This window comes from Branchiostoma belcheri, unplaced genomic scaffold (genome assembly GCF_001625305.1).
Source record: "Branchiostoma belcheri isolate BF01 breed outbred unplaced genomic scaffold, Haploidv18h27 scaffold31, whole genome shotgun sequence".
NCBI classification, from domain to species: Eukaryota; Metazoa; Chordata; class Leptocardii; order Amphioxiformes; family Branchiostomatidae; genus Branchiostoma; species Branchiostoma belcheri.
Window position 1 is genome coordinate 2,113,583 of NW_017803921.1, and position 22,542 is coordinate 2,136,124.

At 40.6% G+C, this 22,542-nt stretch overlaps 2 protein-coding genes across 2 annotated transcripts in view; one reads left to right on the forward strand and one right to left on the reverse strand.

Moving 5' to 3' along the window:
- Positions 1-1,237, reverse strand: part of LOC109474544 — a 10,071-nt gene extending 8,834 nt beyond the window's left edge. Inside the window, exon 1 of the mRNA XM_019774876.1 lies at positions 1,075-1,237. Within this exon, the coding sequence (XP_019630435.1) occupies positions 1,075-1,137 (63 nt within the window). The 5' untranslated portion in view covers positions 1,138-1,237. The remainder of the gene's footprint in view (positions 1-1,074) is intronic.
- Positions 1,238-3,809: 2,572 nt separating this feature from the next.
- On the forward strand, positions 3,810-19,733 carry LOC109474631 (sterol regulatory element-binding protein cleavage-activating protein-like). The gene is made up of 26 exons (XM_019774980.1): positions 3,810-4,036; positions 5,057-5,213; positions 6,030-6,187; positions 6,570-6,787; positions 7,042-7,156; positions 8,134-8,236; positions 8,499-8,577; positions 8,838-8,964; positions 9,557-9,669; positions 9,863-9,957; positions 10,089-10,187; positions 10,569-10,707; positions 10,830-10,996; positions 11,303-11,619; positions 11,964-12,211; positions 12,690-12,871; positions 13,559-13,674; positions 14,028-14,370; positions 15,047-15,239; positions 15,767-16,008; positions 16,354-16,439; positions 16,624-16,730; positions 17,138-17,385; positions 17,619-17,831; positions 18,265-18,327; positions 18,531-19,733. Exons 1-26 carry the CDS (start codon positions 3,897-3,899, stop codon positions 18,711-18,713), a joined length of 4,251 nt encoding a protein of 1,416 aa, XP_019630539.1. The 5' UTR covers positions 3,810-3,896; the 3' UTR covers positions 18,714-19,733.
- The last annotated feature ends 2,809 nt before the right edge of the window (positions 19,734-22,542 follow it).

The following is a 22,542-nucleotide window of genomic DNA, read 5'->3' on the forward strand; positions in this document are numbered from 1 at the left end:
AGACGTACTTTGTACATTCATTTGGAGATTTAGTGTTAGTCTGTGAGAATAATATTGCTCGTAGCAACGATTTAATTCGATTTTTCTGACTTGTAATGTCTCGAGGTGTAGCCTTTTAAGACCAAGTGCAATATGTAGAAATAAGACTACAGTATTTAGTAGTGCTCACTTGGATCTGTCAGTGGGACAGTGTAACGTTGCTATTTTATCTAACCTCTTGTAAATATCAAAGAATGAGATTTTATTTTGTATTGTAACGATTTTACGAGGCTCTCCAAAGATGGAGGAAATAAAGAGATGAAATGAAATGAATGAATGAATGAAACCATTCTAATCCTAACTTTACATTGCAAATATTACACATCCACAAACTTCCAATTTTCCCCATGCCACAATATTAAACTGTATTTCATGTTTATAAAATGATCTAGTCATGAATAAATTGGTATATATCTATACCTTATGGAACTTTATAGAATAATCATGAAGTGCCATACTTGATAGAAAAAAAATCACACGTACAATGGTATAATTTCCACCTGACCATTCAATAAACAATCAAGGGTTCCGCCCCCTGCCCCCCTCCCCCATTCATACTCCACAATTTCATAGCAACAACCTCGACCTATATTTGCATACCCGGAAAACAAACATCAGGAAAGTTAATTTTACACATACATTTACTACGATCTAAACTTCAAACAAAATGCAAATGCTAACTGAGTTAGTTGTGGTAGTAGAAATGTTTGATTTCATCGAGGATGTAATATTGACGACAAGATATAACCATCGAACGAGTCAAGGCAAACAAAAACATATTTTTGACTTGTGACTTATCATCGTCATATGCACCCCATGATTTCTCGATACGGAGCAACATAACGTCAAGCTCCTGTATTTCTTTTATTCAACAGACAGATTTTGTAAACAAGAAATATGTATTGCGTAGTGAAAATATTATCATCTTTAAAAAAAATCAAACAGGTTGCACGAAATTAGGCCAAAACAACGGCTGAATTTTCCAGCAAAAACACCGGCGCATTTTTCAAGAAATTCCTAGCCTTTCCCACTGACCTGAATCCTTGGATCTAGCCCTTCATCTCCAGAAGACGTCTCCGGTTGTCCTTGCTCAGACATATTCCACAGTTTGCCAAAGGTTAGTGCCAGAAAATCTCAAGTAAACGTCGAAAACCGCAAGATTTTCATGGTAAACCTGGAGATCGCAAGGCCCCCAAATCAAATTACCAAACATAGGTGCCCTACATACCAATATATCACATGCCTTTCTAAACGCTTTATACATAGACATCAACGTAGAAAACATTAAATTTACAAAAATTAGCCCAGATTTATCATTAAAAATTATTTATGGCCAAAACTACAAAAGGAATATGATATAACGAGTGGACTGATTGTTCAGGCAGTAGGTTTTGTGACGTAGGCAGCTAAATTGAATGACATATTTCAACATGGTCTCTAAACGTTGGTCTGTTTTTGGCAGGCGCCACATGTGGGTGTTTTCGCGTTGTTTTTCTCTTCAACATACATGTAGCTACGTCTTCCTAACGTCGGAATGAAGCTGAAGTAGCCAGACAGCGAGTACAACCAGAGAAACCGCCCGCTAAAGCTACCTACCGGAATCGTTGCAGTTGTTTTCTTCAGTGTCCGCCCCCCTCCCCACCGTTTGTTTGCGTTTAGATGATCACGGATAAATAATTTCGCGGAACCCGAATTTCAGCCATCGAAGCGGATTTTACAAGAGTTTAACCAGGAAATATGCGAGGTGAGTTCAGATTTGATTTGTAGCTAAACACCCATATTCGTTTCCTTGTTGTAGTTTTATTGTTATGTTGTTTATAATAATAATAATAATTATAGGCTTGTTTATAACTTTGCTAGGGGAAACATTATGTTATAATTTGACTGCATAGGAGTCAGCCTAATCAAGATGTTGAAGAAGTACTTGGTGTTACCAATTCATTGCAAATAATTTTTAGACTGAAATAATGTTACCACATGATTACATCATCTTATACTCATAGGCATGCCTTAAGGATCTCATGTTGTTGTTTTTTGAGCAGAATAAACAACAATAGATATACTAAACCATTACAGTAACAGTATGTCCCATATATCTCCTATGACTACCCCCACTTGTATGACCCTAACCCACGTGTTAATGTATGTGTCAACAAAAACATCAGGCCACATGCCCAACCCTATGACATCATCAACACTTTTCTGTGATTCGCCAGAAAAGTGATTTGCCAAGTTCTGTGCACAAAGAACTATTGTGTATGATTGGTATTGGAACCAAAAAAAGGTTTGGCAAAAACGCTTTTCTTTCTTCTCACTTAGATAATTCCTCTTGGATTGTAAATAATGTGCTTCAGAAAATACATGTATGTGTATCAGCAAAATAATCAGTTCAGGTGATGTTAAGGAAGATAAATTTTGTGTGCCTTTATGGTACATTTAACTTGTTACATACTACTTTCTCTGCTTAGCGCTCACATGGGAATCAAACACTACCAGTGGGCTAGACCCCTGCTGTGGCACTTGCAAAAACTTATCCTTTTTTTTAATAGAAATGCCAGCAAATTCATTATAATAAGGTTTTTTTTTAAAGTATAATGTGCTATGGTGAGCAATACCCACTTACATGTATGGAGTGTTAAATGCTCTAAATTATACTCATTTTACCATAAAACTTTTAAAGTCAACTTGGTGGATGTTATGGTACTTATTCTGTAGTCTCTTTACCAGTACACATATTTATGTGCTCTTTGTTCTTTGAACTGCACCTGTCGACATGTTCCAAATGTTAACCCTTAATCTGCAGACTCCACATGTAAACAGTACAAAAGCTTGGTCCACCCATAGCAGGGATAGGGTCAAACAAAGGACAGCCAACTCCACTGACCCATTTACAAGCACATTCTGGCCACTGGCACTGGTCAGTATCCAGGCCAGTATTCAACTGACCTGACCATAGAAACATACATACATTGAAGTCATTTAATTTTTGGGGTTTTTATTTCACTATAGTAGTTGAAAATAGGTTTTTTAGGTGTTTTCCATTGTAAATTTGCGGTCAAAACAATTTTGAAAGACACTGAGGAAAATGAAACTATGTTTATAATGACTGAATGTGTCATTACTCTAGAATTGTAAGCCTGTTTTCCCTCTAATTATGTTAATGGACACATCATAAATACATGATACTGTAAACAATGGCAGTGTTGTCACCTTTGGCCCCCTCCCCCTACATGCACTGATATATTCTCCAGACATGTGTGGGAGTGACACTGGCTAAGGACTGGTATTTTCCACATTTTGTTGTACGTCTATTTCCTAGAAAGTTCTCCCTTCTATTCTGTATATCTTGACAGTTTTACTGCATTTGTGTTTTCTTATATGGCTGATTAATTTGTCTGAAATGTCAGCAATAGGTACGTTGATTGGTGCTTATTGTAGTGGATAAAGGTCATTGACCTAGTTTTTAAAATGTGAAGGTTTTTGGCTGGTAGCTACAGTCAAACCTGTAGAATGAATGAATGAATGAATGAATTCTTAAATTCAAATATTTAATAATTGACCACCTCTACATGTATATAAGGAACACCTAATTGATATAAAGTCAAACTTGTACTGATGACCACCTCTAGATAAGAATAACTTGGTCCTTGTGACAATTCTTTTTACAGTCCATTACATAATTTTTGCTAATTTGACACAAGCATTGCCCACATGCATGTACACATGGACAGATTTTATCAGTCTCAGGACTGGTCTTCTTGACTGTACATTTATCTATATATCTATGCATATACAGGTGAGATGAGAGTAAAACGTGAAGAGTGAAGACTCGTCCAGACTGTCGTGTATGATCCAGGATGATTCACATCGGCTGGGTGGAGCGTAAGGAGCGACTGAAGCAGCAGATCGCTCTGGTGTACTACAGACATGGGCTGTTCGTGTCCAACCATCCGTACGCCATCATCCCTCTCTCTATGCTGGTGGCCTTCATCTTCTGGTAAGTACAGAATCTGGGAGGTCGTGGGTTCAAATCCCAAAGACTTTTTACATACGACTTTCTATGCTTTAGCTCTCAGCACTTATTATTGAGCAAGTGTATAGAAGTTGAACACAGACACCACTACCAACTTAAATGTATTTCGTGAACAACTGTCACACAGTTACCCAAGGACTATACTATAGAAACAGGGATAGGCACTGCCCTGTATACTGAAAGGTATAATTTGGGGAAGAATTTAACTATTCAGACTTACATTATTCTGGACAAGTGTGTCTATGTGGATAAATTGGATATTTTGTGAACAGTTCTGGCATATGCCCATTATTCAGATTTGCACATTATTCAGATTTGCACATCATTCAGATTTGCATATGAAGGAGATTTGCATATAATGGAGATTTGCATATAATGGAGATTCGCATATGAAGGAGATTTGCATATGATGGCGATTTGCATATGATTATGAAGGAGATTTGCATATGAATTGATGCAAGATGGCTGCTAGTTGATTTTCTGCTGCTGAATCTGCTGAGAATCTGCTGAAAATCCTGATCAAACGGAACCATCCGCCTCTACAAGTTTCACGGTTATGAAGATAAGTACCTACTGACGGACTGCAGAAACTTTTTGACGTGTTTTGTTTGTTTTTAACGTGATTTGAGGAGGGGGAAAATCGTCCATCATGCCAAGAAGTCAACCAGAGCTAACTTCTTCAGTGTTAGGACAGTTAACTCTCGGAACAGTCTACCAGCCGAAGTTGTAGCTGCCGAAACTGTTAATAATTTTTAAGTCAAAGACAGACAATTTAAACTGGAAGGGGAAGGAGTACAACGTTGACTTTACCTAAGAACTCCCACAAACTCTCACATTTTAACGCTGAACTTTATATGCATATATTTGTGTTTGTAATGTTAGCTTAAGAAGCGGATTTTTATAGGCTGTTACATGCCTCTTTATCCGATCCGATTTTCTATTCTTATGTGATTTCTGAACATTGGTTTTTTCCTTCCTGTCCAGTATCCCCCTGGCTAACCTCCCCCTGCCCGGTAATGCCCCCCTGGAGTACACCACCACTGTAAAGGAGTTTAGTCTCCCCCTGACGGAGGCTACTGTGGAACCCAGTCTGCTGCAGACAGCCATGGAAGGACACCTGGACTCCGGACTACCAAAATGGGTGAGTTACGCAAAACATCTATCTGGAAACCAAAGATACCAAGTCACAACCACTTGTTTACAAGAGCCAGCGTGCAAAATACCTCGTTGCCCAGTCGCCATGGGCAACCAAATTTTACTTGAGGCAACCTATTTTTGAACCTAGGTTGCCCAGTATGCTACGTGAGTCATGCCCCCCCCCCATGCCCACTTGGCTTGCACCACTGTATCCGGCAGATGCTTTTTAATTTTGGGTATTAATGGCTATTACTACTCAAGTCTAGTATCAGTTAACTAAAGGCTGTTAGAAATATTGTCAAAGGCTTATGTATATAACATTACTTAATTTGAGGAAAGTAATAACTTATAGGTGGGGCAACCTAAAATTCTGATGGGCAACCTAATTTTTGCCGTTGGTTGCCCACAACCTGGTTCAAAGAAGTATTTTGTACACTGTAGAGCTGACATTTCAATGATCATCTGTCATCTTCATTTAGGTCTTATTCAGTGTTCTCGCCAGCGTCTGTCTTTCCATCATTTTATGCTTTCCATCATTTTGCCGCCCATGACGGACAAAAATTTTGCCCAATCCATCTCTGACAGACAAAATTCAGTGTGTAAAGATATGGGGACAGATGTCAAATCTGTCATAGGATTATTGCACCTCACTCCTTAGGCTTTTGACATGATGTTACATGAAATAAAATATAGATGACGGGGAAAAAAATTCAGCTGGCTAGAACACTGGTTTCAATCCTATCCTACTATTCCTCGTACATTCAGATCAAATATTCTTTCCTGAAGGCCAGCTTAACTTTTGTTCATTAATCTGTTACAGCTGGCGGGGAAACCTGTGGCTTTTATTCAGCAGTTTGTTGTCATGGCAACGGTGTCGCCATGGGAATCCAGACTGATCCCCACCGACGCCTTCCGCGCTCCGCTCTCCAAAGTCTTCTCCATCGTGGACGATGTCAACAACCTACAGGTCAAAATAAGGTGAGATATGATGTCATTACAGCATGGACCAATCAGCAACCCCTATTTGTTGAGGATGTACTTAGTGAACTTCAAGCATGTTGGTTATTCTAATAACTGACCTCATGTTTGGAGCATTAAAATTTAAATACTGAAGTGTATTTTTTTTTAAAGTTTAGTTCAAATAATATTTTCTGATGCTGATTTCTGATGCTCAGTTTTTAAAGATTTTCCTCCTGTACCTCCTGAAATAGCTCCCAGTTCTCTCTTGTAGGCAGTCTGTCTAGATTATGATAATTAATTTGACTTTTGTGACATAGTCTGATGAAACAATTTGCATTTTGCCAAGGTGTCTCAAGTATGACATTGAGATTTTAACCAGTTTCTTTCTTTTTTTTCTCAGTGGAAAAACCAGAAGTACAAGTGACTTTTGTCTCCATATCCCGGAGGTCTTACCGAAGTTCAAGGCCAAAGGTCTCCTACCAGAGTTTAACTGTTTACTGGTGTCTCCCGCAAACTTCTGGAAGGGTGATGCCACCCTTTTTAAGGAGGATGGACAGATTATCAAGACAATTCACAGCTTCCAGTCTCCAACAATAGAGACTGCACCTACTATTAAAGGTATGGTTGTATAATACACTTACAACAAAATCTGTGACCTTGGCATGTCCAGATCACGAGATATCGGAACTGGAAGTTCCACTGCAGTACCATAACAAGACGCTAAGGGGCCCAAACTCTAATCATTTTGATATCTTATCAAGACCTACACATCTACCAAGTTTCATGACAATCCATCCATAGCTTCTTGAGTCATAATGCTTAACTGCTTACTCAACCCAGTGGTAAATTCTAGCTTGTTTTTCTACCAACAGACTTGCTGTTTGGAGTGCCCGCCAAAGCCACGGGTGTCCACAGGTTCTTCTTACGCAACAAACAGAGGCTCATCATGTATGCCGTCACATTAGCGCTGAAGGACTACAATGCTACGTAAGTTACGTAACTTGTAACTCCTCTGATTTAATAGGTAGTTAGAGGTTTTTCAAATACTGTTGTTTGTAGTTATTATTCTACATTTGGTATCAAGGGTAGCTTCTTTTCAACCCAGACTTCCACGACAGAGCATGGAGATAAAAGACTATCTCTTGGACTGAGTATGTTTGTGTGGTGTAACTTCTTTGGTTTAATATAGTCCCACTGTGGTGGGACTCAGAAAAATTGTTTATAGACTCATTGATTGTTCCCCTCCACGGAAATCTTTAGTAAAAGGCGAAAGATTTATGCGTGGTAATTTGAAGGGAAACCAGAGTACAGAATTTAGGGCTGAAAAAATCGCCGGGGTCAACGCAGTCAGAACATTATTTGTGGTCCTTCCAGTCTCCGACTAAAAAGTGCCATATTTACTAGCTAAAAAAATTTAAAACATGCTTTTTTTTTCATGGTATGTTACAAACTATACTTGAAATGTTTTTAGTGATTTTTTATGTGCAAAGATTTTATTTTTAAAGTAAAATTTATGATTTAAGCAAGATTTTGTGCCCACAAGTGCTAGGCATGCTGGGATATTATAATGAGCTTGAGTCATGTGATCTGCCTGGTGTGATGTCATATCTAGGTCAAACAATGCAGCCTGCCAAGTAGGTCACATGACCAGGAAGTGGTCGCAGTTCTGCCTGTAGCCAGTGTAGGCATGCAATCAGAAAGAACACAGGTTTTCATTAGATACAGGTTACAAAATGAAAAGAAAAGGATGTTTCTTAATAAGAATTAAACTGTTCTACTCAATAGAACTGACTCACAAAAATTTTGATTAAATCTTTCAGTTCATCAGCAATCTGACCCAAGTGCTGTAGAAATTCCAGTGAGGCAATTGAATTAAGTTGGAGAACAGTTTAATTCTCATTATGTAACTTACAACTCAGATGAAATTCCATTTTATGGAAATGGTGTTGTTGCTTTTTTTACAGCTATATAAATACACTGAAGACCATACTACAGAAGAAATACCACTCCAGTTTGTTGAATGTGACACAGGAATCTGAGGAACAAATCACACACATGCATTTCAAGGTAAAATCATCACAACAGCAAATTCATTTGCAAGGTGTACACAATAAAATTTTGAATAATATTTATATTTTCTGTATTATATGTATTTCTATAACAATAATACATCAGTGTTGTGTAAAAAAAAACAGAAAAATAGACAGGTAAACAAGTTTTAGAATAATTTGTAGAATAAGTGGAATGTGTTTGTGATAGCCAACTGATGATGATGTCATGATGATAATTGCAAATGTTTACCTGTGTTTATTTCCTTGTTTACCTGTAGGAGGAGTTCAGCATTATTGAGTTGGTTCCCCTACTGGCCACATATCTGATCCTGTTCCTGTATATATCCTTCTCTGTCTGTAAGTAAAACTCATGAATCCTACTATTTATTTCCAAATTGGTATATTAATAAATACATTGTATAAGACAAATACAATGTACAAAGACAAGATTTTTGCAAAACTAACAATAACTGCTGAACTATGTTGATGTTACATTGATGTAGGTTAGACTTGCACGTAACGAGAAACACAAGGAAACAGTCAAGCAAAATCTATCCAGTTGGTTGAGTAACTATTTTCTTGTATAATTTGATGTTGTTGTTGTTTTGTGTTTACAGCCAAAATAGAGTTTGTAAAGTCAAAGTGGGGTCTGGCTCTGGCTGCAGTGATGACAGTCATCGCCTCTCTACTGATGTCCATAGGACTGTGTACTCTGTTTGGGCTGACTCCTACTCTAAATGGAGGGTAAGTTTTTCAGTGCAAACCTTCATCTTTATTTGGGCACCCCTACTCTGCTATGGTATAGCCCAGGTATACTTACAATGCCTAGTCTTTGAACAGTTTTGTATGAGTTCGTGACTTAAAGAGTTTTCCATTTCTTGCTTTATGAATAATTAATGATTCCAACTTTGTCAACTATTAATAAGGACCAAAAAAGTATTGAAATAATTAGAGTCTGTAGAGTCACAGCAAGTAGATTTTATTGATGACATCCTCCGCAGACACCAAAAGTGAGAACAAAAGAAACAACATGGACAAAAAAGGATGCCAAATGATTATATTAGATTTTATATCTTATATCTGTGTGTACTCATACTTAAATGTGAGACTTTTTTACTTGTAGCAGCGAGGCCAATAGGACATTGTAAGTGGTTCTATTTTCTCATAATTTGGTGCCTACCCAGTAATAAATAAATTTTGTGGTACAGTAACTGTGTATTGTATTCATATAGTTATGCCTTAATTTAGTGATAGACTGTATATGCAAGGGCAAAAGCTGTCTTTTTTTTTAAGAAATGCTTGAAAATTTACTCTTGTACTTTGTTCCTATCTATAGGGAGATCTTCCCTTACCTTGTTGTGATAGTGGGACTAGAGAACATCCTTGTACTGACCAAGTCTGTAGTGTCCACCCCAGTTCACTTGGATGTCAATATCAGAATAGCACAAGGTATGTGGTTCATACTTTATTAAGTAGCCCAGTCTTAAAGTGCTATATGAGACATATTCTTTACCATACATTAAATGCTGTCACACCCAGTGTTGAGGACACCTCATCAGTACCTGTGTCGTGTTTTCTGAGTGAAAGGAGTGAAATGGGGTTGATTATAGACATCTCACATGTCTGTATCCTTGTGTTTTAGGTTTGAGTAAGGAAGGCTGGTCCATTACTAAAAACCTGCTGACAGAGTTGGCTATAGCATGTGCTGGGTACTTCACATTTGTTCCAGCAATTCAGGTAACTCTATACGTATTACATAATGTATTTGAAAATGATAATGTTCATTCAGTTATTTTTATGTAACTTTTGTCTCCAACAGGAGTTCTTCATGTTGACATCAATTTTTCTGTGATTTTGGTCTTCCACAGGAGTTCTGCATGTTTGCGCTGGTTGGTCTCTTGTCAGACTTCAGTCTCCAGATGTGGTTCTTTGCTACAGTGCTGTCCATAGACATTAGGAGGATTGAGGTATGAATGATTTCCTTTTCTACACTATATATAGTGTAGGGCTGTGTTCCCGTACACTTAACACTAGTGCTGTATACCTAAAGGTAACATCAGGTACAGAGGTTTTCCAAACACAAAAGGTCAATGGCCTGGACCAGACATCTGTCACCGTGGTAACTGGTATTGTATCAGATAGCCTGAGGTGTTGGATTATTATGTAGCAGGACAGAGCTGGAGGGGCTGGCCACCAAATATATGAATGTGTTTGAGTGAAAATAAACAGAGCAGTATTTTGTTGATCTAGACCATCCTCATGTGAAGATAAGCATTATGTTATTTGCTTTGCAAATGTTACCTTTGAGTTTCTAGTCTAATTACTGTTTTTGATTGATTACTTCACAGCTGTCAGACTTACAAAGACAGGGTGACAGACAGCAGGGCCATAAGACTGACACCGCCACCATCCAATCAGAGACCCTGACCAACCAGACCCTGCCGCGCCCCCCTCCCACCCGCCTGCCAAGGTCAAAGTCAGCACCTGGTGAGACCTGTCTTTTTGAAAATTTCATTTTACTTTTTGATTTTGCTTTACTTTTTGACATATTCTTACATTCAAAACAGTGTTTCTGAATTATGAACTTTTTTCTATGTCCCTCCCAACAGGTCTCCACCATCTTGTATCCCAGCAGCCTCGGCTGGTGACCCCTGAGCGACCCCCAGCGGCGGTAGAGAGTGGAGAACACCCGAACCAAGGCCTCCTCCGGGCACAGAAAAGACTCAAGTTTGTCTTCTTCTGGGCAAGGACTAGGATTGTGCAAAGGTTCATTATGGTAGGCAAAACACAGAGTCAGAATACTATGAAACATTCCATTGTAATGTCTTGTCTTTGTCAGCAATAGCCACAGGATAGTTGAAGAGCCCTGGCTGTGCATGCTGAACAGCCAGACCAATAAATAAATGTATAAAGGCTGATGTATAAATGATAGGCAAAACCATGACAATACTGTAATTATTAAAATATTTGCAGTACTAATTTGTTGTTGTTTAACAAGTAGTTGTGAATAAAGAACTTTGCTATTCAATCATTAACCAGCCTAATGAAACTATTCATTGTACAATGTTCTTCTTTTCAACAGCTTTGCACTGTTGTTTGGATTGCTCTTATCGTATACAACACCGGATTGGTGGACCAGTTGACCAACGTGACCACCAGTCGTCAACCCTCATCGTCTTCCGATAACAAGGACAGCCTAAGGAGCCTGCAAGAGGGGCTACAGGTGCAAGCTGAGTCTCCAAGAAGAAACCAAGACCTTGACTTAGAGCGTAAGACGGATGCTTTTTGGAACTTTGACGGAGAAGGGGAGGGGAAAGAGCAGAAGGAGCCGTGGCAGGACCTGTCCTTCAGACACTGGCCCAAACTGTTCGGGTGTTATAACATCACACTAGCTGGAAGGTATGTTTAATCAGCACGTTGGCAGAACGTAATGTGCCTGTGAATCTCTAATGTTTTGTCCATGTTGCTTCAAAATTTTGAGCAGAATCATCATGTGCCATTTGCTGTCCTGAATGGTATATCCGTATTCTCCCTCCATGTTATTGACTCTTGAGCAGAATCGAGTGCTATTTTCTGTCCTGACAGGTACATCAGCATCCTGCTCCTCATCCTGTGATCTGTGGTCGTTCCCTCTCTTACTATTGAATCTTGAGCAATATTGGATGTTATTTTCTGTCTTTTGTGCTTGATGGCTGTTCCATCATTGAATCTTGAGCCAAATCATGTGCTATTTTCTGTCACAGGTACATCAGCATCCTGCCTCCCATCCTGCTGTCGGTGGTGGTTCCCCCCCACGAGGCTGTAGAAATGAGACACCGCAGCGAGCAGCAGGAGCACGCCCAGAAGCTGCAGTACTTCATGGAGTCGCAGGTCATCCACGACATACCGGACGGCGCAGCCCCCGACATGACCTTCGACCCACTCCTCGCCATGAACAAGACAGTCCGTCTGCCGTTCTTTTCCTCTAAAAGGGAATATTACTTAACTATTGGTGAGTTATTTAGCTGCCCAGTATCTTTCATCCTCACTGCAAGTAGCCAGATGACCAGATGATTTTAGCTAGTCTTTTGATATTTGGGGAGAGGACAAAAGTGATTCGGCCAATAGGTTTTCTACTTAACCATTATCTAGTTAACAGTTAACCATTGATGGTTAACACTGACATTTCACTACATAAAGCTAACCATTGGGTACCATGTTAGCCTACAATATCAAAGCCATTAAGTTAATCATTTTTTCCTAGTAATCAGTGCAGCACAGTCAGTGCAACACATTTCTTTTTTTAGCTACGATAATCTACATCCAACTTACTATAACTTATATGCATCTGGTTTTTCAGCCCTGCTTACCTTTAGCCTGTGTTACACAAGCTTGTAGGTTCCTGATCATTGGATGGGCTGAGTGGGTGTTTCCAGCCTAGCATTTTCTTAACTGCTGGAACAATAACATTTTCTGCTTTGCTACCTCAGGTCTTGCAGTGCTGAGCGGAGCGTTCCTGGTGGTGATACTGATGGTGCTGTACAAGTGTGTGTGTCCCCGCGACTACGGGCGCTGGGCACCAGAGGGAAGGAGGTTAAAGGTCACAGACGACCCCTATTACGTCCGACAGATCAGCGACTCTGTACCGCTGGTACTACGGGGTCACACGCAGGTAAGGAAGCTGTGCTGTGATTGGACGATTGCAGGGGATGGGTAGATGAATGGAGGGATGGATGCATGGATGAATGGATGGATGGATGGATGGACAGACGGATGGGCAGATGTGTATGTTGATGTACATGTTGATGTATTGTGTTCTTTATACATGTATATATGAGTGTATGTGTAGTGACAGCACATGTTGATGTGTAGTGTTCCCTATGTGTAGGATGTGGAGTGTATGTGTAGTGACAGCACATGCTGATGTGTAGTGTTCCCTATGTGTAGGATGTGGAGTGCATGTGTAGTGACAGCACATGTTGATATGTAGTTTCCCTATCTGTAGGATGTGGAGTTTATGTGTAGTGACAGCACATGCTGATGTGTAGTGTTCCCTATGTGTGGGATGTGGAGTGCATGTGTAGTGACAGCACATGCTGATGTGTAGTGTTCCCTATGTGTAGGATGTGGAGTGCATGTGTAGCGACGGCCCATGTTGATGTGTAGTGTTCCCTATGTGTAGGATGTGGAGTGCATGTGTAGTGATGGCCCATGTTGATGTGTAGTGTTTCCTATGTGTAGGATGTGGAGTGCATGTGTAGTGACGGCACATGTTGATGTGTAGTGTTCCCTATGTGTAGGTTGTGGAGTGCATGTGTAGTGACGGCACATGCTGATGTGTAGTGTTCCCTATGTGTAGGATGTGGAGTGCATGTGTAGTGACGGCCCTACCCTGGTCAGCTCCTGTCTGCTGGGTGACATCAGAGTCTGGGACGCCAACTCTGGGGACTGTCTCACTCGCATCAGCAGGAGAACGTAAGTCTGTCATAACTGTTCTTAGGAACATACTATCTATTACCTAAATCTCTGTTAAATCTCAGCTTGAGGATTTTATGATTTTATAAGGCTGGAAATACATATGCAGGTCAGTGCAGGTAGAATTGGGGCTGTGCAGGGATTTCTCATGTTTGAGTGGTGTAGGTAAAATTGCATGGCCGGTGCAGGCAAATTTCATTTTCTGTGTTTGTAACATATTCGTAGAATCGTAGGGGTACTTTGAGAAGTACCGGTATACATGATACACACATCTACATGTAGATGGATATTTGACAATACATGTAATACCATATACTGTGTATGAATATACAATGTATTATCGGTTGTTACAGAGCCCCCAGCAGTACCAGACAGCCCTGTTATGGTGGAAATGAACAGTACGACCCTTGGTCACCCCAACAGTCCCCACCAGACCTGCAGTACCACCACCTCACCCACAGGGGGCACTCCCAGCGCAGTCTCTCAGACAGCCAGGAACAGCAGAAACCCAAGAGGAGAAAAAGCGACTTCTTCACCAACTTGCCCAATCTCGCCAGCAGCATCGACACGGATTTTGTGCAGTTACAGAAGGAGCAGAAACGTGAAACTCTGAACGGGTTTCACCACTCCCAGGCAGGCCATCAGACAAGTACACCGCGACTGCCGTCTGCCACAGAGTCACAAGTTAATGTTAGGGTAAACAGCTTTAGCTGCTACTTGTTCATATGTGTACATTTTAGTATGGCTTGTAATCTTTTAATGTTAGACTTTAATTTGTTTTATTGGAATTCCAACATCCCAATACATTGGGATATCCAAGCAGCAATTTCTGATTTCAGGCACCACAGTTGAACAAATACATCCAAAATACACTTAAAACTCCTTAAGGCCACACCAATTTAATTTGTTGGTTCTCGGATTCGCCTCTTCGTTTTTTTCTGATTTGCAAAAAAAAAAATTTGATTCTGGTCCTGAATCAACTGAAAAATGCTCATGTTTTGCCCCCAACAGTTGAGGAAAGTCCTTTTCTTCCTACTTGTTACAGTTTTCCCATCTATCATTGCAATGGTTTGATTAAAAGTTCAAAATTCAATGTTTAAATTTTAACCCAGCCTTTTGTGTTGACTTCATGGCTCATTCCGTAGCATTTAAGCCTATAATGGGATGCCTAGACCTGTTTTTATTTTTATTTTTTTTCGCCCTGTCGCTTCATATTTTTTCTGAAAAAATCCGAGAACCAACAAATTAAATTGGTGTGGCCTAATGATAAAGTTACTTGTTAATGTGTGTCACATGTTGTTTAAACTTTTATCCAAATTTGGGCTGCCAAATGTTCTCTTTGAATAAAACCCATTTTTAATCACCTCCACAGCAAGTAGAGGTGAAAAGTACACCGCAGGACATCCCAGGTTCTACCCCAGGATATGACTTCCACAGTCGGTTTGACCACTACTATCACGAACACGCGTCGTTGTACAAGAGAACTAGTACAGGATGTTCCTCACCGGACATGCTGATGCCACCATCTCCCGATCAGCTGCTCAACGCATCGTCTTCAAGCGAACGTAATAATAATGGTTTATTCAATCTGTAAAGCAGCTGTACTGTACCTTCCATATTGCAGTTAGGAAGGCTGAAGTGCATGGAGTTACTAGTCTAATATAAGCTAGTAAGATTCACCATTAAAACATTTAAAACTTACAAATAAGAAGTGCAAGGCAAGCTCAACTCATTTTAGATATAATACACCACAGTTTAGGGATAAAACAAGTAATATAGTACATGTACCTTACTTACTTATCCTTTTCAACACTTGCAAGACATAAGGCCATGACTTTTCTTTCCATCTAAGCATGTACTCATGTATAAATAAATAATCACATTAAACAGTGCTTTTTACCTGTATACAATATCCAATTTTATATTCATTGATGACTATATCATGTGTACACTTCTCACTATTCGGTCAAGCGTCTGTTGTTCCCCATCTTCCGAGGGTTAGAGGTGCTTGCACAACAATGCTGCGGCTTGATGGCATCTCGTCACTTGCCTCTATCTTGTCTTGTGGGTTGATGTGAAAAATCTATTTCAGAACGGTTGCTGAATGCGTCATCCTCCAGCGAGCGTAGCCTGCACAGCACAGGCAGCGCGTCGGAGCTGCGGCGGCTGTCGTCTGCGGGTGAGCTGAGCCGGCAGGACAGCCTGGCGGGGCTGTACGACAGCGTGTTTGGGGACAGCGCCCTGCTGGAGGAGGACAGCGTGGCCACGCCCATCTGGTGCCTGGGTTGCCATGACAACCTGGTGGTTGCCGGGTGCAGTAATGGCAGAATAGAGGTCAGAGGTCATACTTGTCTCTATCTTTTTAATTGTCTGTTTGCAGGCAATCTTGCTGGAAAGACGTAATGTCTAGAGTACCATACATATTATTTTCCTACAATTTGTGTACTGTTGTTACTAGTATTAGTGCCAAAAATATTAAAACACAACTATTTTCATGACAATCAAAGCATGAATAAATGACAATATTCTATTCTTGGATCATATTATGTCAATTATTTGTCAACAAAGAAAGTTTCGTGTACCATATATTATAATATATTTATCAGACATTGTGATACATAATGTTTCTACTCATTACTGTGGAAAATGCTGATATTTTTTAAATATATTTCCATGTAGGTCTGGGATGGGTTGTCTGGGTCTTTGAAGTGTTATTACCATGAGTTTGCAGAAGGAGTGACGGCTCTTTGTTTTGTTAATAACAGGTAAGACAATGATGTTTATTATTTCATTGGGGTATGAGATCTTTGAATTCTTGTTGTTTAATGTCCAAAGTCCAAGTTTTTTTGCAATTATCAATGATGAATGATATAACTAAGTAGTATAATTTTTTTGAAAGAAACTTCAGACACCTACATAGTGATGTTGTTCTGACTTGCCTTTGTACAGAATTGTTGCATCTCGACTCAACGGCAGCTTAGATTTCCTCATCCTGGAGGCTCGAGGGGTGGTGTCAGCCTCCCCTCCATCCATGGTGCCTTCTGGGCCAATCAGAGGTAAGACATAGATACTCTAGCGGCAGTCTAGCCTTATCAGTGGGTTGATGATCCACTGTGTCTCCAATCTAGTAGAATCAGCAATTCTACTGGCAGAGAGGTCTATTGCTATAACTTAACATTGCCCAACATAGTATCCTGAAAGTCCAACATTCAGTCACATTACTGGTAGCTACTAGTAATACCCTACTCATCATGTAATGTTGATACTGAACATGAATCAGCAGAGACTCCGATTGCAATCCCTACAGGCAGAGACTCTGATCGGAGTTTCAGTTGACAGAGACTACTAGATCAGAGTCTCTGCCCCAACATAAGTTTGTGTCTCTCTCCCTCCACTGTCTTTTATCCCATTGTAAACAAACTTGATAGTCAAAGAGCTTAATCTGTATTTTATTTTTCCCCAGGTCACAGAAGGAACCAATCACACGATGGCTTCATTGTCACAAGTTCGGACACGGTCTGCTGCGTCCGTCTGGCGCACCACGTTCCCCACGCACACCAGCAGCCAATCAACGTGCTGCAGTCTTCCGCCGGCCGCGTGGTGACGGGAAGTCAGGACCACACCCTGAAGGTGTACCGACTGGAGGACGCCCTGTGTCTGTATACACTACACGGCCACACGGATGGAGTCACTGCACTACATCTGGACAAGGTATGTGTAAAATCACAAGAAGTTGACCACACTCATCCCGTTTGTGTCCCCAGACTCCCACAACGTAAGCTGCAGCCAGTGGCTCTCTGAAATAAGCTTAATTAACAAAATGTTCAAAAACTGACTTTTGAAGCAAAGTTTTAATTCTCTTCTTTGTTATATGTATATACCGGTATACATATATTGGTAATTACCAACTTAGATGAACCTTCATCCCCTTTTTGTGTCCCCAGACTCCCCCGTTAGCTGCGGCCAGTGGTTCTCTGGATGGGGATATCCGGCTGTGGGACATGCTGACCGGCTCGTGTGTCCACCACCTGACTGGACACGAGGGCGGCATCCTGTCCCTGACCTGCACCACCGGCCATGTCCTCAGCTCAGGCCAGGATGACCGCATCTGTGTGTGGGACCGGTCAAGAGGGGCCTTGCTCTACTCTATACAACAGGTACTGACCATTGAGAGTTTTCACTAATACCAGTAGCATCTATACCAGTATTTCAGTGGTCAGCAACCAAGCCATAAGACCGAGAGCTTGGGAGTTCAAATCCTGGTTGTTGTTGCCCACCCAACTTTGATGCTATTGGAAAGAGTTGCAGTTGTTTGGACAGGACATTAAGCCATGGTCCACTGCCGAGACATTGTACTTGTTGGAAACAGCTAGGGTATAATGAACCTGTAAATGCTGAGTGAGAAAGAGAGAGAGTAGCGATGTAGGCTAATTACCTCTGTGAAGGAGGCCCTTCTCCAAGAATGGTACAATACATCTTTTCCCACTCTGAAATTTCTGTTACAACTGCATGGAGTTTTGTGTCCTACAGAGTCTTGTTTATTCTACTGCTTGGCCTAATTGTGATCAATGCATTTCTTTGTTTCTGCAGGATGTCGGCTGCAGCAGCACCATAGGTATTCTCAACAACAGTCTACTGGTCAGTGGGGGGCAGGTAAGGACCACTAACTGTTTTTACTGCTTGAATTTGTTCTTGTCTTGAAAACATAGACCAGTACATAATCTGAACACAGAGAAATATTCTGCCTGATATTTATGTTATGTGGTTGCTACAGCCTCCATGCATCAGCACACGATGCCAGCGGAAGATTTAATTCTATTGACTGATTGTTTGGTTGTTCCTATTTTTCCCACCAGGGTTGTCTGTATCTGTGGAACATTCTTCGCGGCGAGCACCTCAGAACGGTTCTTCTCGGAGACAACGACCAGTCACAGTTTGTACGTCAAGTTCAGGTCATCTACGGGTCATCAGTTATCTGTAACTATGGCAACCAACTACGAGTTGTGCACTTTCCTTCTGTCCTGGAGAAGGCCGAATGAACGAGAGATTTTGTCCTGAAGGTTTCGGATGTTTTGTCTCACCAAACATGTTTTGACTTGAAGGACAACATAACATAACATTACCACTACAGTATGACGTCAACTCTTATAATTTCAGCAGGTCTCCAAGACACCTGGTGTAATTATGAGAGTTAACATCGTCACACTTCTGATATATCCATGCTGTTGTGGTAGGAAAGTTATGATGTGAGTGGAAGGAATTTAAAAAAAACATTCCTGCTTCTGCACCATTTTAAGGATCCCTGTTTGAAACTGTCCGTATATGATATATATGCAATGATCATATCCAACCTGTTTTGAAGCTGACTTTATCAATTGTCTGGTTGGTTGCTGACTCATATTCATCTCCAAGCAGATCTGTTGGTGACAGACATTTTTGGAAAAAAATCAAAGCCCTGTATCATTCCTAAGTGCAGGAATAGTCTGACTTGGAAAGAATTTTGTCAGAATACTTCTCAATCTTTAGTAGGCACCAATTAAACCCAAATGTTGAGATTTGTAGATCAAAATTCAAGGAATTATTTTTAAGTTATTTTCGTACTTCAGTATTTCTATCAATGAAAGAGAGGTTGGTTTATTTTCTACTTTTGACTTTGTGAATGTATAATAAGACAATCATGTTTTTGTTGAAGTTCTTTAAGTTATTTTTTCACTTTTTCTAATGACACAGATTATGATATTTCACTGATTTTTGAAATTTGTAAAATTGTTACTAAAAGGTTCTATGTAAAATTGTACATAATATTTGTATTCAATGAATTGTGCTTAATTGAAGGCATGTTAATTGATATTAATTAAGCAATAAACTGTTGGGATTCTTTAATTGCCAATCATAAAAGCATATGCAATCTACTGAATATCCTTTGTATAGACAAATGGAAGTTAGTGGCAATATGTTTAGACCTTCCACTGTTAATTCTGTTAACTGTGAGAGAAATTATTGTAGTTCATAGTTGATTAGAATAATTGTAGCCTGGTATTGATGTCGTTCCATCTGATTCGCAGATAAAAAAATCTGTGTCACTGAAAATAAACCAAGGTGGCTAAAAATGATCTTGTCTCGAATTCCTGTAATTAAAATCATCTTTATTGCGGTTGTGGATCTCTAGGTTTTCATCTCTTTTTTCTTTCCCCCCAACTAGATGTGAATTTTCCTGCAATGATGATTTAAGCTGTTTGGTGGCGCTATTTTGGAATGTCCTTGATACCATTTTCTACCACCATGATGATACTAATGACATTGTAACTCTTATTGCCATCAAGGCAATCAGAGATAGCAGACTTCACTCCAGGCAGTACATTGACAAAATACAGTCTACACACACAGACACACACATTAAACATACGTTTTGAGATTAGAGTAAATTATATAACCACAATTATGCTACCCCATCCTGTGGGCACCTTTCCAGACATTACTTATGTCCTGTTAAGGCCATGCATGAATAATTTAGAGACTGGTGATGCAATGTCTGTCTGGCACAAACTCGTGATTCACAGCAGCTTCTCTTATTTAGATCTGAGCGACATTTGATATACTGTACATTCATTTAACTTTGATGTTATGTAATATCACAACGTGTTCATTAAGGTTTTGAGATAAGAAAACTCAACGAATTAAACTATGACTATATTGCTGACAGAAAATCTCCAATACAAGCAGATTTTTTTGGCTTCAGCTTATTTTTAATGTGTTTTTGTCGGGATTTCTTTTTTAAATTTTGCAGTGGTATATTTACGTGGTAACTCCCTGGCAAATGGATACTGTATTGGCAATTTGAAAAACTGCCTTTGAAGCCACCAAGATCTGCTAGGAGATTTAAAAATCTGTATTAATTATTATCTGCAGTTGGGCTGGGGCCACCGCAAAAACCGTGGACATAGAACCGCCGCAAATATTACATTATTCACGGTGCTTCACAGTCAGTTCGAGGTTGCAAGTTCAAGGGAAGTCAAGTTGGTACATGAGGGAATGCCGATCAACCTAGCATCTGTTAGGCTTCGGGAGCGGCTGGAAAGAGTAGAAATTGGCCAAACAATAGACAGATAACATGCCAGGGGAGTTGGTCCGCTATAAAAGAGCGGCAAACTGCACTCCCCTGACCATTTGGCCACTTCTGGAGTCTGGTAGAGGCTATAATCCACTGGAACACAAAGCAAGACTACCGAGGTTAGCAATGGACCACCACTGATATTTATATATGATCGGATATTTATAAATGGTTGACGGTGCCTTAGTTTCAGTTGGTGGTTGAGAGGTCAAGGCAAGGGTCAAGGGAAGTCAAGTTCGTACATGAGGGAATGCCGATTAACCGCTGGGACACAATGTAGCCTCCCTTGCAGGCTTTTTTGAACGGCTGTATTTATTTGGGGGCGTGAGTGCTGATACGCGAGTTTTAAGACTAAGGTTCTCCAATGCACCAGATGGAGTTACGGGACCAGCTATGCCGCGGTGGGAGTTTTGCCTCTTTGGTGCATTGGAGAACCGGTGTGAAAAAAAAACTCGACGGCATGGGAGTATTGTACTAGGAGTATTGCGGCCGGGCCCAGTTTGTTTGGGGCAGGGCTTCCCTCTTGCAGTCCATCGCAGCAGTTGTAATTACTGCGCCGCCCAGAGCTAATTGAACCCCCGCTGTGTTGAAGCCCCTAACGTGCCGGCTGGGCGTGAGGACACGTGTTTAATGACGCGGTAGAGATCACCAAGCTGCAGATCGTCTGACAAGACGACAAGGGCCCAAGAGAGATCATCACGGCCTAGCATTCACCAGGTAAAATAAATCCCCCATAACCTCAAAAACAATCGCCTACCCACGGCGCACCTCGAAAAATTATAAACGCCGCCGCTCCAAGAAGTCTGTGAAGAGCCATTAACGCATCGGACGTTATATGCCGTTGCGATACCATCACTTTCAGTATTTGCGATGTAATCCCGATATAGCCTTCATAGCAGGTCCTTTGGTTAGTCTTGTGATGATAACGCATTTTTCAGTAACAAACGCGTGCGGTATTGGCCTGCTATCTAGCCTAATCATCGCATTATCAATTCTCGTGGCCAGCGGGACTCCCGTTCTCCTCCTCTGAACCAGACACCCTCGGGAGTTAGCTATCAGCCATATTTGGCCAATGTCTTCTGTTCTTCGCACCCCTAAAGAGCCTTGGTGGAGACTTTCCAATAAGTAACCTCCTTGCTTTCACACTGAAACAGCTGGGAGTCACCCCACTGTGCACATGTCAATAAAAAGCACCAGGGGGTAACTCTGTCTTAGCTGTATAGTGGTAGTGATCGCCCCCGGATTTATACAAATTACGTTTGATAATTATTTCTAAAAGCTGATTACGAATCACGAGGCTTGAATTGCGTATTGCGCTGATTTTGGGGAGGAATTGTGAAGATCACGCCTTACGAAAAGGGCACCCAGGGGCCCCTTTGACGAACCGGGTTTTCGCAGAGTGGCTTTACTACAAACATGTCGCGTAAACGTCAAATAGTTTCGTCTTTTCGTCATTTGCACAACTGTTTGCCGATCTATATATCGATTAACACCAGTTTTGCAAGGAGCGGCTCATTCTCAGAAAGACCCTCATTGATTGGTACACGTTAATAGTCTTCACCATAATACCCGTACGCGTTGCCTTTATAATAAATGTTAGTTTTTGTTCTTATTTACATTTGTATTTATATGTGAGCTTCTCATTAAAAAATGGCTGAAAAAATAAAGGTTGGGGTGGAAAATTGGTGCATTTTCTCTTGAGCTCTGTCCCTCTGTCTCTCCCTCCCTCTCCATCTTCCTCTCTCTCTCTCTCTCTC